The sequence below is a fragment of the Papio anubis genome, chromosome 7, assembly GCF_008728515.1.
Source record: "Papio anubis isolate 15944 chromosome 7, Panubis1.0, whole genome shotgun sequence".
NCBI lineage: Eukaryota > Metazoa > Chordata > Mammalia > Primates > Cercopithecidae > Papio > Papio anubis.
The window spans coordinates 130,664,221-130,684,835 of NC_044982.1; the positions used below are offsets into that span (position 1 = coordinate 130,664,221).

General features: G+C 36.3%; 1 protein-coding gene across 1 annotated transcript in view; it reads right to left on the reverse strand.

Moving 5' to 3' along the window:
- LOC116275817 (retinal dehydrogenase 2) overlaps positions 1 to 13,724 on the reverse strand; it is a 59,408-nt gene extending 45,684 nt beyond the window's left edge. Inside the window, exons 1-3 of the mRNA XM_031668618.1 lie at positions 13,409 to 13,724; positions 13,091 to 13,231; positions 9,856 to 9,985 (exon numbers count right to left, since the gene is read on the reverse strand). Of these exons, the coding sequence (XP_031524478.1) occupies positions 9,856 to 9,985; positions 13,091 to 13,165 (205 nt within the window). The 5' untranslated portion in view covers positions 13,166 to 13,231; positions 13,409 to 13,724. The remainder of the gene's footprint in view (positions 1 to 9,855; positions 9,986 to 13,090; positions 13,232 to 13,408) is intronic.
- Between the last annotated feature and the right edge of the window lie 6,891 nt (positions 13,725 to 20,615).

Below are 20,615 nucleotides of genomic sequence, written 5' to 3' on the forward strand. Positions count from 1 at the left end.
ATCCCTTCCTTACACCTTATACAAAAATTAATTCAAGATGGATTGAAGACTTAAATGTTAGACCTAAAACCATAAAAACCCTAGAAGAAAACCTAGGCAGTACCATTCAAGACAAAGGCATGGGCAAGGACTTCATGTCTAAAACAACAAAAGCAATGGCAACAAAAGCCAAAATTGACAAATGGGATCTACTAAAGAACTTCTGCACGGCAAAAGAAACTACCATCAGAGTGAACAGGCAACCTACAGAATGGGAGAAAATTTTTGCAATCTACTCCTCTGACAAAGGGCTAATATCCAGAATCTACAAAGAACTCAAACAAATTTACAAGAAAAAAACAACCTCTTCAAAAAGTGGGCAAAGCATATGAACAGACACTTCTCAAAAGAAGACATTTATGCAGCCAACAGACACATGAAAAAATGCTCAGTATCACTGCTCAGTATAACTGGCCATGAGAAAAACACAAATTAAAACCACAATGAGATACCATCTCACACTAGTTAGAATGGTAATCATTAAAAAGTCAGGAAACAATAGGTGCTGGAGAGGATGTGGAGACATAGGAACACTTTTATACTGTTCATGGGAGTGTCAACTAGTTCAACCATTGTGGAAGACAGTGTGGCAATTCCTCAAGGATCTAGAACTAGAAATACCATTTGACCCAGCCATCCCATTACTGAGTATATACCCAAAGGAGTATAAATCATGCTGCTATAAAGACACATGCACACGTATGTTTATTGCGGCACTATTCACAATAGCAAAGACTTGGAACCAACCCAAATGTCCATCAATGATAGACTGGATTAAGAAAATGTGGCACATATACACCATGGAATACTATGCAGCCATAAAAAACGATGAGTTCATGTCCTTTGTAGGATATGGATGCAGCTGGAAACCATCATTCTGAGCAAACTATCACAAGGACAGAAAACCAAACACCACATGTTCTCACTTATAGGTGGGAAGTGAACAATGAGAACACTTGGACACAGGAAGGGGAACATCACACACCAGGGCCTGTCGTGGGGTAGGGGGAGGGGGGAGGGATAGCATTAGGAGATATACCTAATGTAAATGACGAGTTAAGGGTGCAGCACACCAACATGGCACACGTATACATATGTAACAAACCTGCATGTTGTGCACATGTACCCTAGAACTTGAAGTATAATTTAAAAAAGAAAAAAATTAAAGCGACTTTTCCATCTTTTATGCTAACAACGCTCTCTCAATACAGCAGGATGACTTAAAAGGTTCTTTCATTTCACTAGCTTTGTGCTGTAAGCTCAACAGCCTGATATAAAAACAGTCTCCACCCAAATTGAGATACTCCATTGTAGGCTATGAATGGTTTTGGGTCTTCTTACCAAACCTGAGAGATTACAGAGAGCGCTCAGACTCAGCATAAAAAGGATTGCATTTGATGAGGACATCAGAAAATGTTCTGGATACCACATTCTAGGTCAACAAGTTACAACATAACTATGATGCAGAAAGCTAAAGAGGAGATGAGAGATCAAAACAAATATTAAATCACATATGTAGGACTTTTGATCTCTGTCTCTTTTCCCTTTCACTCAGAAGGTAAAACAGAGAATAATACATATTGCTCTTAAAGGGGGGTTATTTTAAGACCCAGTCAGAGATAACTTTTCTGACGAGTTTTGATACCTGGGTGCTTTTAATGGCCCAAGAGTAGTTTACAACTTATGAAAAATATAAAAATATCACAATTAAATACTTCATTATGCTATGAATTTGGCAGAGCAGTGAATTAAATTTTACTGAGTATGTGTGCATTGAGCCATTTTTGTAATTATATTAAGAAAAGCCTTTGTCCCTAGAGATGAACAGTACAATAAGCCTCTTCCATATTTGTGAACTACTGAGCCACTGTTCTATGTTTTTTGATGGGGGTTTATCAAACTACACAGAAGAGACAGCAATATTTAGTTAATTGGAAAAATTTAATTATTTGGATAACTCATTCAAGGCAAACATTACTTCTTGAATCAGATTTTATAGTTGCCAAAAAAAATTGACAGAATTTTTAGTCTCATAAAAATATCTAGCATTGGCACATTCTATATATTAATATAAACTAGAGTGAGTATGATTAAGCAATCTGTAAATAGTGATAAAATCAGAAGAATCTGAAATGTGCCAGAAATTGAGAAATTTGTCAAATATGGACCTCAAGAAATAGCTTTCAATTATAACACTAAGAACACTACAAGAACCATAGCAAATTTTATATACCTAGTAACAATGAAAATGATTTTATTCAATAGCATAAAAATCTGTAACACAATTCAGTGAATGAAGGTCATCTTCCAATCTCTAATTTGTGTACAGAATTACCTTTCAAGGAGCTGACAATCTTTGATGAGCACAGTATTAAAAAATGAGATTACATTGAACTATTCCATTATGTATGTAATGTAGCAGATTCCCATCATGTTGACATTGAACAGACCTCACCGAACATTCTATAACTACGATGATAAACTCTATAAATGCCTAAACAAACGCTGAAACCGTATGTTAGTATGAAGTGTACTGATGCTTTTCTTCCCAGAAGTCTGCTGGTGGTTTCTAAGAAGTTAGATTATGTTCCTGAGTCTGTTATGAAGATAGCTTAGCTCTATGACTATTCTACTACATGATCTTAACAAAAGTTAGTTTACTTCTCTGGACCTTCTCTGTAAAATGAGGAGACCAGCCTTAGGGATCCCTGAGGTCCTTTTCAGCTTCAACCTCTTAGAGAGGTTCATGGCCTCCTGTCACAACAAATTCAGGTCCCATTAACAAGCAAGCCCTGGTTGTTCTTAGGTGGGCAGAGCAAATTGCCCCTCACTCTTATTCTGATAGGACAAGAAGATTTCAGCTTTCACCCTATGCATTTGTTGTTAATGACAATAAACCAGATCAAGCTGATTCAAGGCAAAATCTTAGGATCTGAATCAATATCTTTGTGTATTTGTATCCTACTCTTTAGTTTAACAGGTGAAACTGGAAGAGAGTGAAATGGATAATTATATATGACCTGGGTAGTGTTTAACCTTTTCTATATGCTAATATATCATAAGTCCATTTTAATGTCAGAATTCAGCTTAAAACATGGACATTTTTTTCTGCTTACATAAAATCAAAATCAACACTTGCTACAGAGAAAAATCTAAGGCAATACAAATTAACTTCTATTTCTCCCTAAGTAAACGAAAAACAAGCTTTGATCCTTCCCTCATCACTAAGAGGTTGTAGATGTGAGAGGAGAAGAGGATTTGAATACTGGTTAAAATACTCAAAATGGGGAAAACAGTACTTTTCTTTAGGGCTGCTATAACATTAGCGATAATGTAACAGGTAAAAAGTGTTCCATAAGTCATAGTAATGATTATTATTTATCATCATAATTAGGCACTGCCATCGTAAAAGGGTCAAGGCATAGGATTTATGGTCACAGACAATGGCTCCATTGGGTACCATGGCAGGAAATAATGGATAGTGTTCTAAAGGAAACAACATCAAGACTCTTGTGAATCAAACTAGTATGGCATCATTGTGCAGTAACATCCAGCTGTGGGCCTTGAGTGGAACAGAATGAAGAGTGGTGGAAGAAATTTCCAATTCAGAGAGAGAAGCAGCCACCCAGTTCATTGCTGAAAAGTGGTCATCAGATAACCCTTTTCTCTCCTTCCCAAATATTCTAGTTGAAGGCTACCCTTTATGGGGAGAAATTAAGCAGGCATTTGCCCTCTCTATTATTCATTTGTAGTCAAAGTGAAGGCTATCCTTTATGGGAAGAAATTAAGCAAGTACTTGCTCTCTCCAACTGATTATCCATTTGTAGTAAAAGTGCTCTAAAATGCAATTTCTCAAATAGATTCAAGGGGTGTATGTGTAGATTTGCTACATGGATATATTGCACAACTATGAGGTTTGGGCTCTAGTGGGCCCGTCACCAGAACAGTCAATGTGGTACCAAACGGGTAGTCTTCAACCCTCAGTCCCCTCTCACTCTCCCTCCTTTCGAAGGCCCCAATGTCTGTCTCTCTGTATGTCCATGTTTACCCACTGCTTAGCTCTCCCTTATAGGTGAGAGTATGTGGTATTTGCTTTCTGTTTCTGGGTTATTTCACTTAGTATAATGGCCTCCAACCCCACTCCTGTTGCTGAAAAGACATGATTTCATAATTTTTATGGCTGTTTAATATCCCATGATGTGTATGTATCTTTTTTATCCAATCATCCATTGAATGCACTTAGGTTCATTTTATTTACAACAGCCCCCCAAAATACCTAAGAATATTTAATTAAGGAGGTGAAAGATCTCTACAAGGAGAACTACAAAACACTGATGAAAAAAATCACAGTTGACACAAATGGAAAAAATACCCCATGTTCAAGGATTAGAAGACTCAATATCGTTAAAAAGACCATACTGTCCAAAGCAATATACAGATTTGATGCAATTCCTAAAATGTAATTTTCATCAAGGCACTCACATATTTAAAATAATCTGGTGACTCACTATTGCCCACAGAATAAAACTTGTAGTATGGCTGACCCAGACTCAGAGCCCCACTGTCTTTTTTATCTGCCTATACTTTCAGATGCACTAACACATGATACTCTCCTCCCTTCATGCTTTGTTCCAGCTATTCCCACTGCCTGTGATGTCCCTGTCTCCATCTTAACTTGTCCTTCAAGGTTATCACTTAGACATCCCACCACCTTCTCCAGAAGGCTTTAACACTAGGAGATGTCTCTCCTATGGTGTCCCACCAAATTTCATGCTTTCTTATCTAAATATATCACACTATATTGCAGTTGCTTGTCTACTTGTTTTTCTTACTGTCCTATAAACATCTTAGTTATTTGCCTTTGTAACCCCAATGCCTGATACAAGAGCTGAAATATAGCAGGTGGTAAAAAAAAATCTGTTGAATGGAGAAATGGGTGAATGAGTAAGAGATCGAAGTTGATGCCACAGAAAGGAGGTAAAGGAAAATCCCTTCCAGTTACAAGATACCTTTCCCTAGTCTTCCCAAATGGGAATGAGTGAAAGAGATAATGGTGTATTTCTTCCCATTCTTTTTGGTTGTTTAGTGTTAGAGATGTTATGCTGGATGAACCATGGAGTATAATTCAATGTTGCAAAGCAGTCTTACATTTAAAAATGTAACAACAAAAAAACACATTTCAGGTTCTTTTTTATGGGTGACCAAACAACTGTGTGATTATCTCTGACACTCACTACGAAAGCCCCCTTTACCCATATGAATAGGATCTAGGCAGGCAGATCCACACCTTAAGTGTTCCAGAACACTTAAGCCTCATAAATGCTATCTTGAAAAAAGTAGGCTCTAGATACAGTTGATGTTCATTATTTGTGGATTCCATATTTAAGAACTTGCCTACTTTCTAAAATTTATTTGTAACCCAACAATAAGTATGGAGTGTTCTCAGTCATTTATGGGCATGTATATCCAAAGCAGGGTTTTTTTTTTTTTTTTAAATTTCAATAGTTTTGGGAGTACAGGTGGTGTTTGGTTACATGGATAAGTTCTTTAGTGGTGATTTCCAAGATTTTGGTGCATCTGTCACCTGAGTAGTGTCCAGTGTACCCAATATGAAGTCTTTTATCACTCACCCCACTCCCATCCTTCCCTAAAGTCCACTGTATCATTCTTATGCCTTTGCATCCTCATAGCTTACCCACTTACTTAGAAGTGAGAATACATGATACTTGGTTTTCCATTCCTAAGTTACTTCACTTAGAATAATGGCCTCCAGCTCCATTCCAGATGCTGCAAAGGCCATTAATTCATTCTGTTTTATGTCAGAGTAGTAGTCCATGGTGCATTCATACCACATCTTCTTTATCCACTTGTTGGCTGATGTGCAGTTAGCCATTATTTTTGCAGTTTCAATTTGTACTGCTACAGACATGCATGTGCATGTGTCTTTTTCATATAATGCAGTAGTGAGGTGGTTCAATTGTGGTTCTAATTTGCATTTCCCCAAAGCAGGGAACATTTTGAGTCACCTGATGCACATATTCTCAGCTGAGGTTGAACAAGGTGACACTTTGCCTTCTTGCTTCAGCTCTTTTATTGTTAAAAAAAAAAGTGTCCTTTTTGTGGTCTGTTTAGTGCCACATTTTTCATATTTTTGTGCCTTTTGTTCATGATTTTGCTGTTTAAAATGGCCCCTAAGCATAGTGTTGAGTGCTGTCTAGTGTTCCTAAGTGCAAGAAGGCTGTGATGTGCCTTACAGACAAAATACATGTGTCACACAAGCTTCATTCAGGCATCAGTTATAGTACTTTTGTCTGGCTGGTCATGAGTTAAGCATTCATAAATCAACAATATATATTAAACAAAGGATCTTTCAACAGAAAACCATAAAACAAGGCCATGCTCTGATCAGTGGACAAGAATGTTGTGATAAGAAGCTTGCAGGAACCTAACCTTGTATTTCCCCTAGGAGCAATAGTTCAGTATTTGCTAATTCAGTGTTCACGACTTTATAAAACATAACTACCATGAATGATGAGAATAAACTGTATATTATTATAAAAATCTGCACAGAGGTAAAGATATCACCAGGGCCACCTTCCTGCCTTGCTGAACCAATCTCCATAAGAAGACAACTTATCATGGCTTAGACAGAAAAACGCTTAGGTTTGAATCTCAGGTCTCCCACTTAATAACCACGTGACCTTCAAGACATTAAACCCTTAGAGTCTTATTTTCTCAGATGTAAAATGGGTAAAATACCATTTAAAATCCAGACTGTCTCATCAGATCACGCACAGAATCACACACATATTGTACATGCAAGAATGTTTTATACTTTTAAATTCTATGTAAATATAAAGTACATTATTTCTTTATAATTCTAAACATAAAATTAGGTTGTTTGCAGGAAAATGTATGTAGCACAATAAAGATCTCATGGTTAAAAACTAATGGACTTTCTATATTCCAGACTTCACTGTGAAGAAAAAAAAAAAGGCCAAGTATGCAGGACAAAATGAAAATGAAGCTGATGTTAAATTATGGAGTTACAAAAGACAAATACAAATGGATTAATTTACTGAACAAATCTGAGAATAAGTGAATAATTATGATTATGATACCCCTTTCTGTGATCTTCTCCTGTGACTCCCCTGACTTAGTCCAGCTACATTCACTAAGTACTAGACTAGCCAAAGATATTGTTGTCTGAATTCTAAGTGACCTCCAGGCAAACCCAAATGTATCTAAAACTGGAACAGAGAGGAAAGCTGCGAAGTTAACCTCTACCTCCATCCTTCCCTCATCTATTTGACATAAAATGGAGAGAGCTCTTATGACCCAAACTTCAGCCTCCTGGGAATTCTGCCTACAGGCCTGATGACAGGTAGAGTCCCTCATTCCAGTATGCCTCTAAATGCACTTTCAGAAAAACTTTTTGGTTTTGGGAAACAAAAAGTTACTAAGAGTTTAAGAGAATTCCACATTTTTTTTCCTTCATTGGCTGAACAACAGTTAATGAGTAAAGCTGGGAAAGACTACTGTGAGAGCCTTTCCTATGCCCTGTATTTCTAACTTGTAGATGAGCATCCACAGGATCTCCAAAAAGCATCAGATGAAAACAGTAAGGCTTATGGGCCAACCACCTCTACTGCCAGATCAAGTTACATTAAAGCTTCAAACATAATCAGGAATGCCAATCAATATTTAGCTTTATCTCATCAGGATCTTCCCTTCTGAGGAAGTAAAAGAAAACCAAGATACTGTTAGGCCAAATAGAGATCTATGTGCATTGCCTTCTGCTTCACAGTCTTCTTCAGAGCTTTGTAAATAGTTTGAAAAGGTATTTAAATGCATAAAACATATCTGTTGTTTTAATAATGAAATGGCAGGTGGGGTGGGGCCAAGAAAAAAAACACAACTAGGGACTTTGAGCTTGTTAATTTACCTTCTGTACTGATATAGGACAGGCCGACCTAAAAAGAGTGACATGTGTCCCATTGTTAACAAAGGTTTTAATTCTTAGGCCCTGTACTAGGTATGCTCATAATGAATAGTGACTTTTTACCTTACTTAGGCCATCCCCACATTCTGCAAGTGGTGCTGGAGAACAACTGTTCTATAATATCCTTAGAGTCAGAACTGAACTAAGATTTGGACTTTCCCCAAGAGCAATCTTCTCCATCCTTTTCAGTCAGCTGAACAAGGGAAAAACCTCTGGATGGAAAGGAAAAGCCCCTATGATCAGAAACCCGTTTTCTAAAACTAACATTCCACATGTCATCATCATTTGTGGGGGCGATGTAAAAAATAATCCTTGGAAGTCTTGTCTCTAAACCTCCATTCTCACTGTATATTATTATTCCCTTGTCATACCACACCTACACGAGGCATCACAACAGCCACCTAACTTGGTTCTGCTGTGTCCTCTCCTTGCTACTCAATGCAGAAGACAAGCAGCTGGTTAGACATGCAGAGTCTCAGGCCCCATCCCAGACCTATTCAGTCAAAAACTGCACTTGAAGAAGACCCTCGATGATTTATGCATACATTAAATTTGGGAAGCACTGTTCCCAGCCATCCACACTATCGGCCAAACCACTCCCTTTTTTAGTAAATCAATACTGCTCAGTCTGGCTAGGAAGGCCCAAAAAAGACACTTCAAAGTCCTCAGCATTACTTTCCACTCCTGTTACTATGCACTCTCCATGGAAAGCAGACTGCCTTCTGGAGAACACAGGTAGAGCACCCGGCACAGTGCTAAGTAGCATCTAGTATCCACTCAGTAAATGTGTATTTCCTTTCCTTATGTCTATTCACCATGCCCTATCTCTTTCAGTCCATCCCTTTCCTATAAGGATATCTCTTCCTCCTAGGCTCTATTTTGAATTCTCTAGTGAAGCGGTTACAAGCCTAGGTTCTAACGTCAAAGTTTTAGCTCTAAAACTTATTTACTCTGTGAATTAGGGAGACTAATTTTACTTTACCAGACCTCTTTACACTTTTGTAAACTGAAGATGTTTATAACAGTGCCTTTCTCTTGGGGTTGCTGTGAAAGCACTCAAATGGTATTAGCTATCACTAGTATTCAAGCACAGATCAACATCTCTTCACTGACCGCTTTAGTTGCTTTAGTCTTGGATACTTTTCCTCTCATTTAAACGGCTACAGCACTGACAGGTGAAGCACACAACTTAGCACCCAATTGTAACATTCCTAAAGGGGCCTTTAAGTTTTTTGTTTTGTTGGTTCTGTCATCTAACGTGAATCTTAATAATAAAAATGGTTAGGATTACTGTTGTTTTTAGATTATGAAAGTAATTCATGGCCATTTGAGAAATATAGAAAGTAGAGAAAAATATAAAAAAGAAACCAAAAATCAGGCATAATCTCACCAGAGACAACTGTTAACATTTAAGAGTATTTCCTTCCAATGAGTAGATCTTAAGTTTCAGGAGGGCAAGGAGCAAGCCTTAACCTTGTTGGAATTTTCCTTGACTTCCCTCCATCCAATAATGCCCCCTTCATACCTACACCAGCACCTCATCTAGCACAATGCTGACCACTTACCAGCTGACAAATACATACCTGTTCCTTAGATGAATGAAGTGACATGCCCCTATACTTATATGTGGACTATCTATAGAAAAAGGGACACTGTCAGAGTCAGTGACATAATTTGGTTGGTTCTTCACTCAGTTCTAAATGCTGTAAGAGTGCTCATATCTGTATTCTATGTGACTACTGTTTGTGTTTGATAGCCAAAGTGCATTTCTGGTGGTCTCATTTTCCTTTTCAACATACTCTGATTTCACATACCTACAGGAATGGTCATCCCATGAATTTTATCAGCCCAGCCTGCGTAATATCGAAGGGTTTTGATGACGCCCTGCAAATCCACATAAAAAGCTTGCAGGAATGGTTTGCCACCATTTAGGGATTCCATGGTCTGTTGGAAAAGAAATGGAGAGATATTAAGTCCCCAGAACTTTCCAGTGATACACTAATTTCTAGAGCAGAAGAAAAAAGGAAGAGACAGAATACAAATGAATATGGAGATGCATACCTGGTCAAATAAATCTTTTTATTTATTCTCAAATAAAAAAATTTCTAGTACTGTCAGTTTGGTTTAGTTCCTAGTACAAATCACAATGAGTATGTATGTGCATGTTCCTGTGCCTGTGTGCTTCCAGTAACCACTATCCAAATATATTAACACAATATTTATTTAATGATAAAGAAATGTTCTGCTTGTCAAAACAGCTTCCGTTATATTAATGATCAGAGCTCATTGGGGATTTTTTGGCGTCTATACCAGTAATATGAATCCATAAAGAGGAGCAGAAACATGGGCTCTTTATGCAACCGATGAGAATAGAAAGTGTTCTCCACAGCTGCCAAGACCCCTGCTGAGAAATGGAATATCCACAGTGCACAGCAAGTTTATTTATTACTACCAAATAAACAAGAACTCCTCTAGGGAAGCCCAGATGTTAACAACTTAAAGGCTGGTTTTTTGTAAACATTTACGTTAACAACCATTACCTATTAAGAGTGAAATATCTGCTCCATTTAATAAAAATAGCAATATTGAACTGCTTTACATTATAAACATTATTATTTTAACGACATGTTCCTGAACTGGCTAAGTCTGTAACAAAAACAATGAAAAATGAATACGCTGAAATGAGAAGAGTATTTTGACCTGAGAAATATTAAAGGTGTTACAAGTTCAACAAATGAAATAAACAAAAACATGTTTGTAATTTTCTTTTTTTCCTACAAGTATATTTTGTAGGACATACTGGTGTGAAAATTATTTCATCTCTGACAAAGCTAAAATTAAAATATTATCCAATCAATGAGATGAAAATACTATGACTTCCAGTACAATTTATGTACTTAGTATGTGTATAAAATGAAACTTATTTAAAAATATCATGTTACTTATCACTGTATATTGGCTCACCCTTAAAAAAACAGAATCAAACTATTTCCTAGTACTTTTTAGAACATGTATATGTTTACAAGATCGGCATTACATTCTCTGTACAGCTAGCACAGCACCAAAATCTACAGAGCATAGAGTGAATAATGTCAATAACCAGAATTTGGGTTGCCTAAATGGTCCCTGTGAGCGGCTGACAACAGTCAAATCCACTGAGAATTGCCAGCTCTAGGTCTATTTTCAACTGTGTTTACTTTGGATGCAGTATTAACTTCAGTTTTCCAGTCAGGAGCTCCCCTTTCTTCCACAGGCTACCTTTTACTAAAACTCACTTTTCTCATAGCTTGAGAGTGTTTAAAAGCAGGAATCTCATTTAGGTGTGGTAGGAAAAAAGACTTGATCAGTGGGACACAGAGAAGAAAAAGAAAGGCATTTGAGTTTTATTATATGAAAATGTAACTGCAGAAATTAATCATCTTCTAGTATGGTGTTAATCCAATACTATAGATACCATATATCTTTAGCTCAATTAAACAGTCATTTATTGACCACCTATGTGCCCTCATTTGCCATTTATGTGCTAAGAACCATGCTAGGATTACCAAAAAAAAAGATAAAATACAAGTTCAATTCTCAAGAAAATGATAATCCAGTGAAGAGACAAGTATAAAAATAGCATTCTCTAATGTGTCCCAAAACACTTGGTTTTGCATGATATTGGTATGTTAGCCAGAAAAATGGTGATGAGGCTCAAATAAGCTTGAGAAGCATTTAGTAGGCTTTTCCTGAGCCTTTAATATGCCCAGTGTCTTGCGAATCTGCAAAGAGTTTCATCATCATGAAACACCTTTTTCACAGTATGTATAAACACCTCATTGGAACAGTATTCCCTAGAGTGCCAGATTAGAAAATGTTTTTATATACAAATAAATGGTATATATAGCTAGAATCCCAAACCATTTCCATAAAAGAATCATTTTGTTCCTATACTATCAACAGATTCCTGAGGGGGATGGTAGAAGGGAAGAACTATGGTAGGAGGGACACTGACAAAGGGAAAAAATGCTTTCTTCCCCGAAAGCAAGCCCAATAATGACCTATTTTCCCAAGTAGGGGGAAGGATATACTACTAATGGCTTGAATGCCCTGACTGAACAAGGAAACCCTAAATACTCATTGATCCTAGGTGGAGATCCCAAGTATATAGTGCATACATTCCTAAATAGTTCCGGTTTCCAAAAAGTTTATATTCTCTAAGAAATTGAATTTTATTTTAAAAACAGCCACAACAACAAAACCCATTAGGGCAGGAGAAGTTCCTTATGTGAGGAAAATCATTGTTTTAGTGAAAGTAAGTTGCTGTCTCCTGCTGTCTCTCCTTTCTATTGGCTCACAGAATGACAGGGCAAACGGAGCAGAAGTGTATGGGAGGTCCGTACCATCCCCTCTGCTTCTGAAGGATTCTCTTTAGTCAAGAGAGGTTAACTCTGGGGAGGTAAACACTTGTTCTATTTCATTCTCAAAAGAATCATTTGATATTGGTTTTCTCCAAGTAGCATGGTGACTCTCTTGTTGCTTGACTGTTTTTAATTTGTCATGGGAAGGGGGAGTTGTAGAAAGGAAGGTCCTTATCAGTCATGGAAAGCTCTAGTTTTCTCTTCAAAATTAAGATATTCAGCTGATCCTCCACTTCTCCATCTGATCCCCAAATCCAAACATGTCTAATTTTTTATATGTATTACGTATTCCTTTGCTTTTTCCCCAGGTCTGCTTCAAAGCATCCTTTTAGGAGTTCGAGACCAGCCTGACCAACATAGTGAAACCCCGTCTCTACTAAAAATACAAAAATTAGCCGGGCATGGTGGCACACACTTGTAATCCCAGCTACTCAGCAGGCTGAGGCAGGAGAATCGCTTGAACCTGGGAGGCAGAGGTTGCAGTGAGCTGAAATCGTGCCACTGCACTCTAGCCTGGGCAACAGAGCTAGACTCCATCTCTAAATAAATAAATAAAATAAAATAAAAATAAAAATAAAACCAAGGAACGTAAATTTCAGCAGAATGGTAAATGTAGGGTAAAGACTTAACGTTTTCTTAGGTTACTTACTGCAAGAACTGCCCTGTCCCGTTCCACCAAGTCTGCAAGCTTATCCAACAGACGTCCTCTTTCTGAAGCATCCATCCTTCTCCACACTGAACCAAGAGAGAAAGCCAGGCGGGCTGCCTGCACTGCTTTGTCTATATCTGCCTGTTAGAGAGGAAGAGGCACAACTGAAGAAAAACACTCCAAATAAAGGAAGAACTATCTGCTGTCATGAAAAAAGTGAAGCATGAGCATGTAGTTGTGTATTGAGAGCATATGTTTACTGCTCTGCTGTTTGAAGGCAGTTATTTCATAGGGAATCTTTTTCTGAAAAAGACATACCTTGTCTGCTTCTTGAACTTCGCACACCTGTTCTCCTGTGGCTGGATTATAGACAGGGAACACTCTCCCACTCTCTGAGTTCTGCCACTCGTTGTTTATAAAGATCTAAGGGAGTAGATAACAGAATGGGATCTGTGACACAGGTGATAAGCAGCCAGTCAATGGCCAAGTGTTATGGAACTACTATGGTAATAACACTTGTTACATAATAAAAGTATAGAATTTGAAGTGTTGTAGGAGACCCTTCTAGACTCAACCCCAATTTAGGAATTTCCTCTATTTTTTTTTGCTTTAGTATCATCCGAAGGCTAACTATAGTTCTTACCTTTTGTGAACCTGTCAACTAACAAAAGATACAAATAAGGATAGAGTGTTTCACATACATACAATCATACACTGATGTTAAGGCAACAGTTATTGATAGCCCAAGCTCTGGCCAGGATCCAGGAGGGTTAAACAGTAGATCAAACTTACAGTCATCAAGCCTTAGATTCTACTTTCTCTGCCAGAGGCCTAAGTGACTTCTCAAGGAAACTTGAATGGTGCTGCAATAAACATTCACCTAATTTATAGTCAGTTCCTGAAAAATGACTCTAACCAAACTAACTAGTGAGTTAAGAAAGTTATATGTGTAAATCCAAGTTAGGTTTATTTCCCTTTGCTGAATAGGCTATATTGCAGAGCCACAGAAGATGGGGATGGGGAGTTGGCAGGTGGGGTATAACTTTCAAATGATCACCCCAGGATTTCTTAAAAGGCTTGATCTCCCTATATATGAAATTGAGATTATATTAAAATGGCAAAGAGACCAAAGATTTGAGAAATTATTCAAGTCAGTTTCTCTTAAGATTTGTAATAAATGAATTAAATGACAAGGGAAAAGATAAGGCAAGAAAAATTTTAAATTGTTATTGACAAACCTAAACTAGTATTTTTAGACCATGTAATCTTAGAGGACATACAAAGATGTTTTACTCTACAAAATTTACAGCACCACAGTGAAATTTCTGAACTTATGAACCAGTCAGTCATCCAATTTAGGACAAACACAATAATAAACTGATTGATTTATTGCCTGCCATTTAAAAAATAATCAAGAGATGAGGCCTAATAAATATAAATCTACACTTGGTAAATATCAAATTCTAGAAAATGTCCCAGTTTTCTTTTTCATTTTTCCTTGGTTTGATAAAAACAATGAGCCCATGTAGAAGGAGGCACTGATTAAACTAGAACTCTCTTTTCCCAAAGGATTTTTAAGATAAAGGAAAAGACCTTAAATTTGTAGAGCACTTAATATAGCTGTACTGATACAAACAAAATGACCTTGTAATTGTACATTTTACAGTTTATAATATACAGTTCATAAACATGTGTAACATAATTTACCCAATAAATACTCATATAACTTTTAGTCACAGGAAAGACAAAGATGGCTAAGAGAGTTCTAGCCCTCCAGAGTCTGACAGTCTCTAGTAGTTTATTTAGTACTTACAATAACCCTGTGAAGCAGGGTTTTATTATCTCTATTAAACATGAGAAAATTGAGAGGCAGGGAGCTTGAGTCCAAAGAAGCAGGTTCTTCTTGTGGCTGACTCAAAGGCTACTACTGTTCTTTCCAATATACGTAATTTCCAGGATTAGCCCAAAGAAACAGAACTAGTTAATGTTCAAGCCTGAGCTAGTTAGAATTCTGGAATTATTGGTCTGGTTCTCTTTTCATTCACTCTATTTAATAAACTTGCTCACAGCTGATAGCTCATTACATTTGCATGCTCCTTTGAACACAGTATAATGTCCAGGTAACAAAAGCAGAAAATTAAAAGTTAGTTTCATTAAGGATCCACTTCTGGAGTATTACTGGGTTTAGGGAAAAAGTGGTCTTACCAATGTCCCTATCCTTTTATTCACCATGTGACTGAATCAAACTTTTTAACCTTTGCAATACCACCAGAGTCCACTGATCCTAGTTCTTTGTTTGTTTGAGTTTTTTGTTGTTGTTGCTTTGTTTTTTTTTTTTGAAGATGGAGACTTGCTCTGTCACCCAGGCTAGAGTGCAGTGGCGCGCAATCTCGGCTCACTGCAACTGCCGCCGCCTGGATTCAGGTGATTCTGCTGCCTCAGCTTCCCCAGTAGCAGGGATTACAGGCACCCGCCACTATGCCCAGCTAATTTTTGTATTTTTAGGAGAGATGGCATTTCACCTTGTTGGCTAGGCTGGTCATGAACTCCTGACCTCAAGTGATCCGCCTGCCTTGGCCTCCCAAAGTGCTGGGATTATAGGCGTAAGCCACCACACCCAGCCCTAAGTTCAGTTTTTAAGTTTCTCTGTGCAGCAGTTTTAATTATTTGTAAAGACTGATATTTCATGATTTTTGTTTCTCACAGGTTTTCCAAAAATCAAAAGGAAAAAATACTTAGTAAGTTAAACTCATTTTCTTAATCACTTATTCTATCGATCATTTTATAAACCTAAGATGCATTATAGGATCTAAGATACATTATGAGATTTTAGTGATCTCATATTTCCTGTATTTTAAAACCTTTTGCTATTTCATCATGCTAGGAATTACTTCATCATCATTCATCAATTATTTTTAACTATGCTAAACAACTAAAATAATAAGGAAACAAAAGAAATTACAAAATTGCCTAGAAATGAATGTCACCACTCTATCATCCTTCAGTTTTCTAATTGTGTTGTCTAATACATCATCTTTCAAAAAGTTATAAAAGAAGTCTAGAGATGCCATCTTTGCCATATTCTTTTCAGCTTCCATTGAACACAGTTAAGAATTCAGAATTCTTAATTTTCTGCCCAAAATGGAATAAAGAATAAAATTAAGAGAAAGATATTTCACAATAATTAGATGAGTGAGAAAATGAAGGCAGAGACAGAGCACTTGAGATTATAATGATGAGGTAAAACTGACCATAGAAGCAAAATCTCGGCCTATGAGTCTTTCAGATCAGTTCTGTCAGACTTGAGAATCAGAGTAAACAATATATTTACAAAGACAAAAAGGAAACATGATATTCTAACCCACTAATTATTTAATGGGAAGGACTTCATCATTAATATTGTGCAACAAGAACCTGGACCATCCTGCTTTGGTAAAAGGACACATGACAATTATTTTACCTTTTATAATGTTTGTTGGTAAAAATTTACTTTATATTCATAAACGGACAAATGCTGAAGGTAGGTATATGTGTAAAGTTGACTGGAAAAACACATTATGTAGAAATTTTAAAAGTTCATTGGGTTGATCAATCTGATTGACATTTATAAAAGTAAAAATGAAAATATTTTTGTAATTGTGAAACAAAAACATGACCACCTTTTCTACAAAATCATGAACCCTCAAATTTTTCCATAGCATTACACTGTGATAATAACACATATGCAAGAAGAACCCGAGGTAATGATGAGCTATAACCTTCTAGAGATCTGTTTAAAATCTGGAGCCAGTATTTACGAGATGATTATGTTCCAGGTTCATATATGACAGCTCAAGAGCAGTTATTTGCATTCAAAGGCATTGCCAATTTCAAGTTATGTTACCTCCAAAATCAGGAAAACATGAAATAAAAATTTGGTTTGCTATGTTTAAATTCTTATTTTGCTGTTTTTTTCACTATCTCTTTATTCTTACTCCTGTAAATTGTTCATAAAATAAAAATAAAATGAATACATTGAAACCAGATGGTAAATGTGATGGCTATTTTTCCTGGCGTGCCAAAATTAAAATTTTAATTTTACTACATCATTGCTTTTGCAGACCTAGTCTTATAAAATGACACTTAAAAAATCAGACAGACAACTTTGTTGGTACATTGAATAACAAATATCTCCACGGTCAATACTTGAACGTTTGCAGCTCTCTGGGCAATTTCAAAAGCTTTGAATCCTGTTCCTCAGCATTATTCCCTGACCAGGGCTCCTTGGAGAAATGATTTATTTCAGAACTGCAGCAGGAAAAGTACAAGATGAGCCTGAAACGTTGTGGTGCCTGAAATCAAGTAAATACTTAAAAATCGATACGAACATAATAAAAAGATACAGAAGTCAACATGAAGAGGCTACCAATGGACAATACTGGAATACTTGAAACAAAAAATAAATAATGCTGGTAATAGATTATTACCCATAGAATGAAAAAGACATCCAAAAGTTCATAATGATAAACATTTTTTAATGAATAAATAAGTAAATGTGGGATAAGGAGGAGCTCTTCTTCACAGTAGAATTCCAACTACTAGATGTAAAGAAATGATGGGGTTAGATGATTATTATTTGTAAAATACCATAGTAATAACTGCTTCAGGTAAAAATCATCACTAGATAGTAAAATTAGTGGGCAAATATACAATGAAAAATGTATGATGGATGTTCATGTAGTTTCAAAGTATCTCCCCTCAAGATACTTATTAATTACAAAGAAAAAAATAGTAACTTTATGTTGGAGAAACTTGGCAGACACCACCTTAATCAAATGATTAAGGCTGACATCACCAGCAATGGGACAAATTGATACCATGTGCAGCTGATATGATATGCTGAGAAAGACACATGATCAGTTCTGTGGTAGTCTCAAAAGGCATAATCTACATTCAATCACGAGGATACAACACAGGCAAATCCAAACTAAAGTATATCCTACAAAATCATTGTCCCATGTTTTATTAAAGTGCCAAGGTCATAAGAGACTAGTAAAACTAAAAAACTGTTTCAAAAAAGGTCACTAATAAGACATAAAAATTAAATGCATCATGTAACCATGGATTCCCTGCTGAGCCAGGAAAAAAATACATATTATTGGGACAACTGGTGAAATCTGAATAAGATTTTTAGGTTAGATGATAATATTATATCAACGTTAATTTCCTGATTTTTATCATTTTTATAATTGTAAGATCATTTGGGGAATCTGCATGAAGTGTATACAGAAATTTTTTGCACTATTTTTGAACTTTATTTTTGTAACTCTGAAATTATTTCAAAATGGAAAGTTAAAAAAAAAAAAGTTTAAATGTCAGTGTCATCTTTTGGTGCCTACCTTTCATATTTTAAATGCCCCAAACAAATTTGTTAAATGAGGATTCATTATCTTCACAAAAGTTTCTTTAAATGTGACTTTGTGGAAAATAAAATAAGCCATTCAAGCTGCCTTAACATGGCCCAATTATGCCAAATCAGTTTAACTCAAAGCCACGTTAATATCAGTATAAGAAACCAGAAAATTTTGCTTTGTAGTTTACTGAATTTTGGAATTAGTATCAGGAAAAATGTGGGCTTTACTATAGAGGTCTTTGAAAGTAGAAAATATATCTGACCCTAAGTTACTTGACTGTTGCTCAGTTTCTTCATTTGGAAACTATACAAATACTGACTTACCAAAATCATGTACTTCTGTGATGCTGTAACTGAAGGTAAAAGGAATAGATGGTCCATAAAAGAAGGCACCTATCTACTCCAGGTTTCTCAGAGATTGGAGGGATTAATTAGTTCATATACCTAACTTTCTTTCCATTGTCATTGTGAAGAACTAACTGTCCACTGACATATTATAGGTTGTTGGTATTAAAAAGACAGAATGGTGGGCACTTAGTTAACATTAATTAGAATGGAAAGTCTGCTGAGAGAGGACATAAATCACTTTCTTTCCTCTTATTATTTTTTAAATATTATTTAAGTTCTGAGATACATGTGCAGGACATGCAGGTTACACAGGTAAACATGTGCCATGGTGGTTCGCTGCACCTTCATCACATCACCTAGGTTTAGGCCCCACATGCATTAGCTCTTTTATGCTGATGCTCTCCCTCCGCCTTCCCACTCTGACAGGCCCCACCATGTGTTATTCCCTTCCTTTAATCCATGTGTTCTCATTGTGCAGCTCCCACTTATAAGTGAGAACACGTGGTGTTTGGTTTTCTGTTCCTGTGTTAGTTTGCTGAGGATAATGGCTTCCAGTTCCATCCACGTACCTGCAAAGGATATGATCTCATTCCTTTGTATGGCTGCCTAGTATTCCACGGTGTATATGTACCACATTTTCTTTATCCAGTCTATCATTGATGGGTATTTGGGTTGATTCCACATCTTTGCTATTGTGAACAGTGCTGCAATGAACATATGTGTGCATGTATCTTTATAATAGAATGATTTATATCCCTTTGGGTGTATACCCAGTAATGGCATTGCCAGGTCAAATGGTATCGACATGAATCACTTTCTGACATCTTTCCTGATATGGTCAGAATACAGTACCTCCCACACCAAGAACAAATCTGAAACACACTGAAGAATGAGGAGAATATTTGAGGAACAAAATTTTGTTATGTTATATTTAATAGATGCAGTAAAAATACATGTAATATAAATGCAAGTTAAGATCTACCATATTAAAATATACCATGAACACATCATTCAAGCACTGGACCATTATTAATATTACTGAAGCTACTTGTGTGTTTCTTCCTAATCCCATCCTCCAGCTTGACCCACCCTGCCGCTAAAGGTAACCACTAACCTATATTTTTAATTTATTTATTCTTAGGTATTTTCTTTCTTTTTCTTGCCCAAATGCAGTATTTATTTGGGGCACGTTTCTGTATGTGTCTATTGTATCAATTTTGTGAAATGCATTAAGGTCATCTTGATTGTTATTAACATTTTATGTTTGTACTGTGATCACTGAGAAAGCCATGCTGAAATTTCCCACCTTGGTGGTGGATTTATCAACATACTCCTTAACTCCAAATTTCTACCTTTATAATTTTCAGGGTATTTTATTAGTGAATATAAGTTTGTAACCATTAGATCTCTCTGGTAAACCATTTATCAATATGAAGTGAAGCTCTTTATTACTAATAAAGCTTTGTATTTTAGAGCCTATTTTGTTTAATATTAGTACAGCTACCTAAGCCTTTCTCCAGTATTTCTCATTTATCTTTTCCTTTTTGCTCTCAACTACGTCTTTATTATTTTGATGTGTCTCTGTGATACATGGTTAGATTTTATTTAATACAAAAATGTGTATTTTAACTAGCAAGTTTAATACATTTGTATTAACTTTTTGAGTAGGGGAGGGTTCACTAGAAGCATTTTATATGCCTGACTCCTCCACTTAGGAAAACCAGAACAGTATATAGACAGTCACATTTCAAATATATTATCCAAGAGAACAATGGAATTCAACAA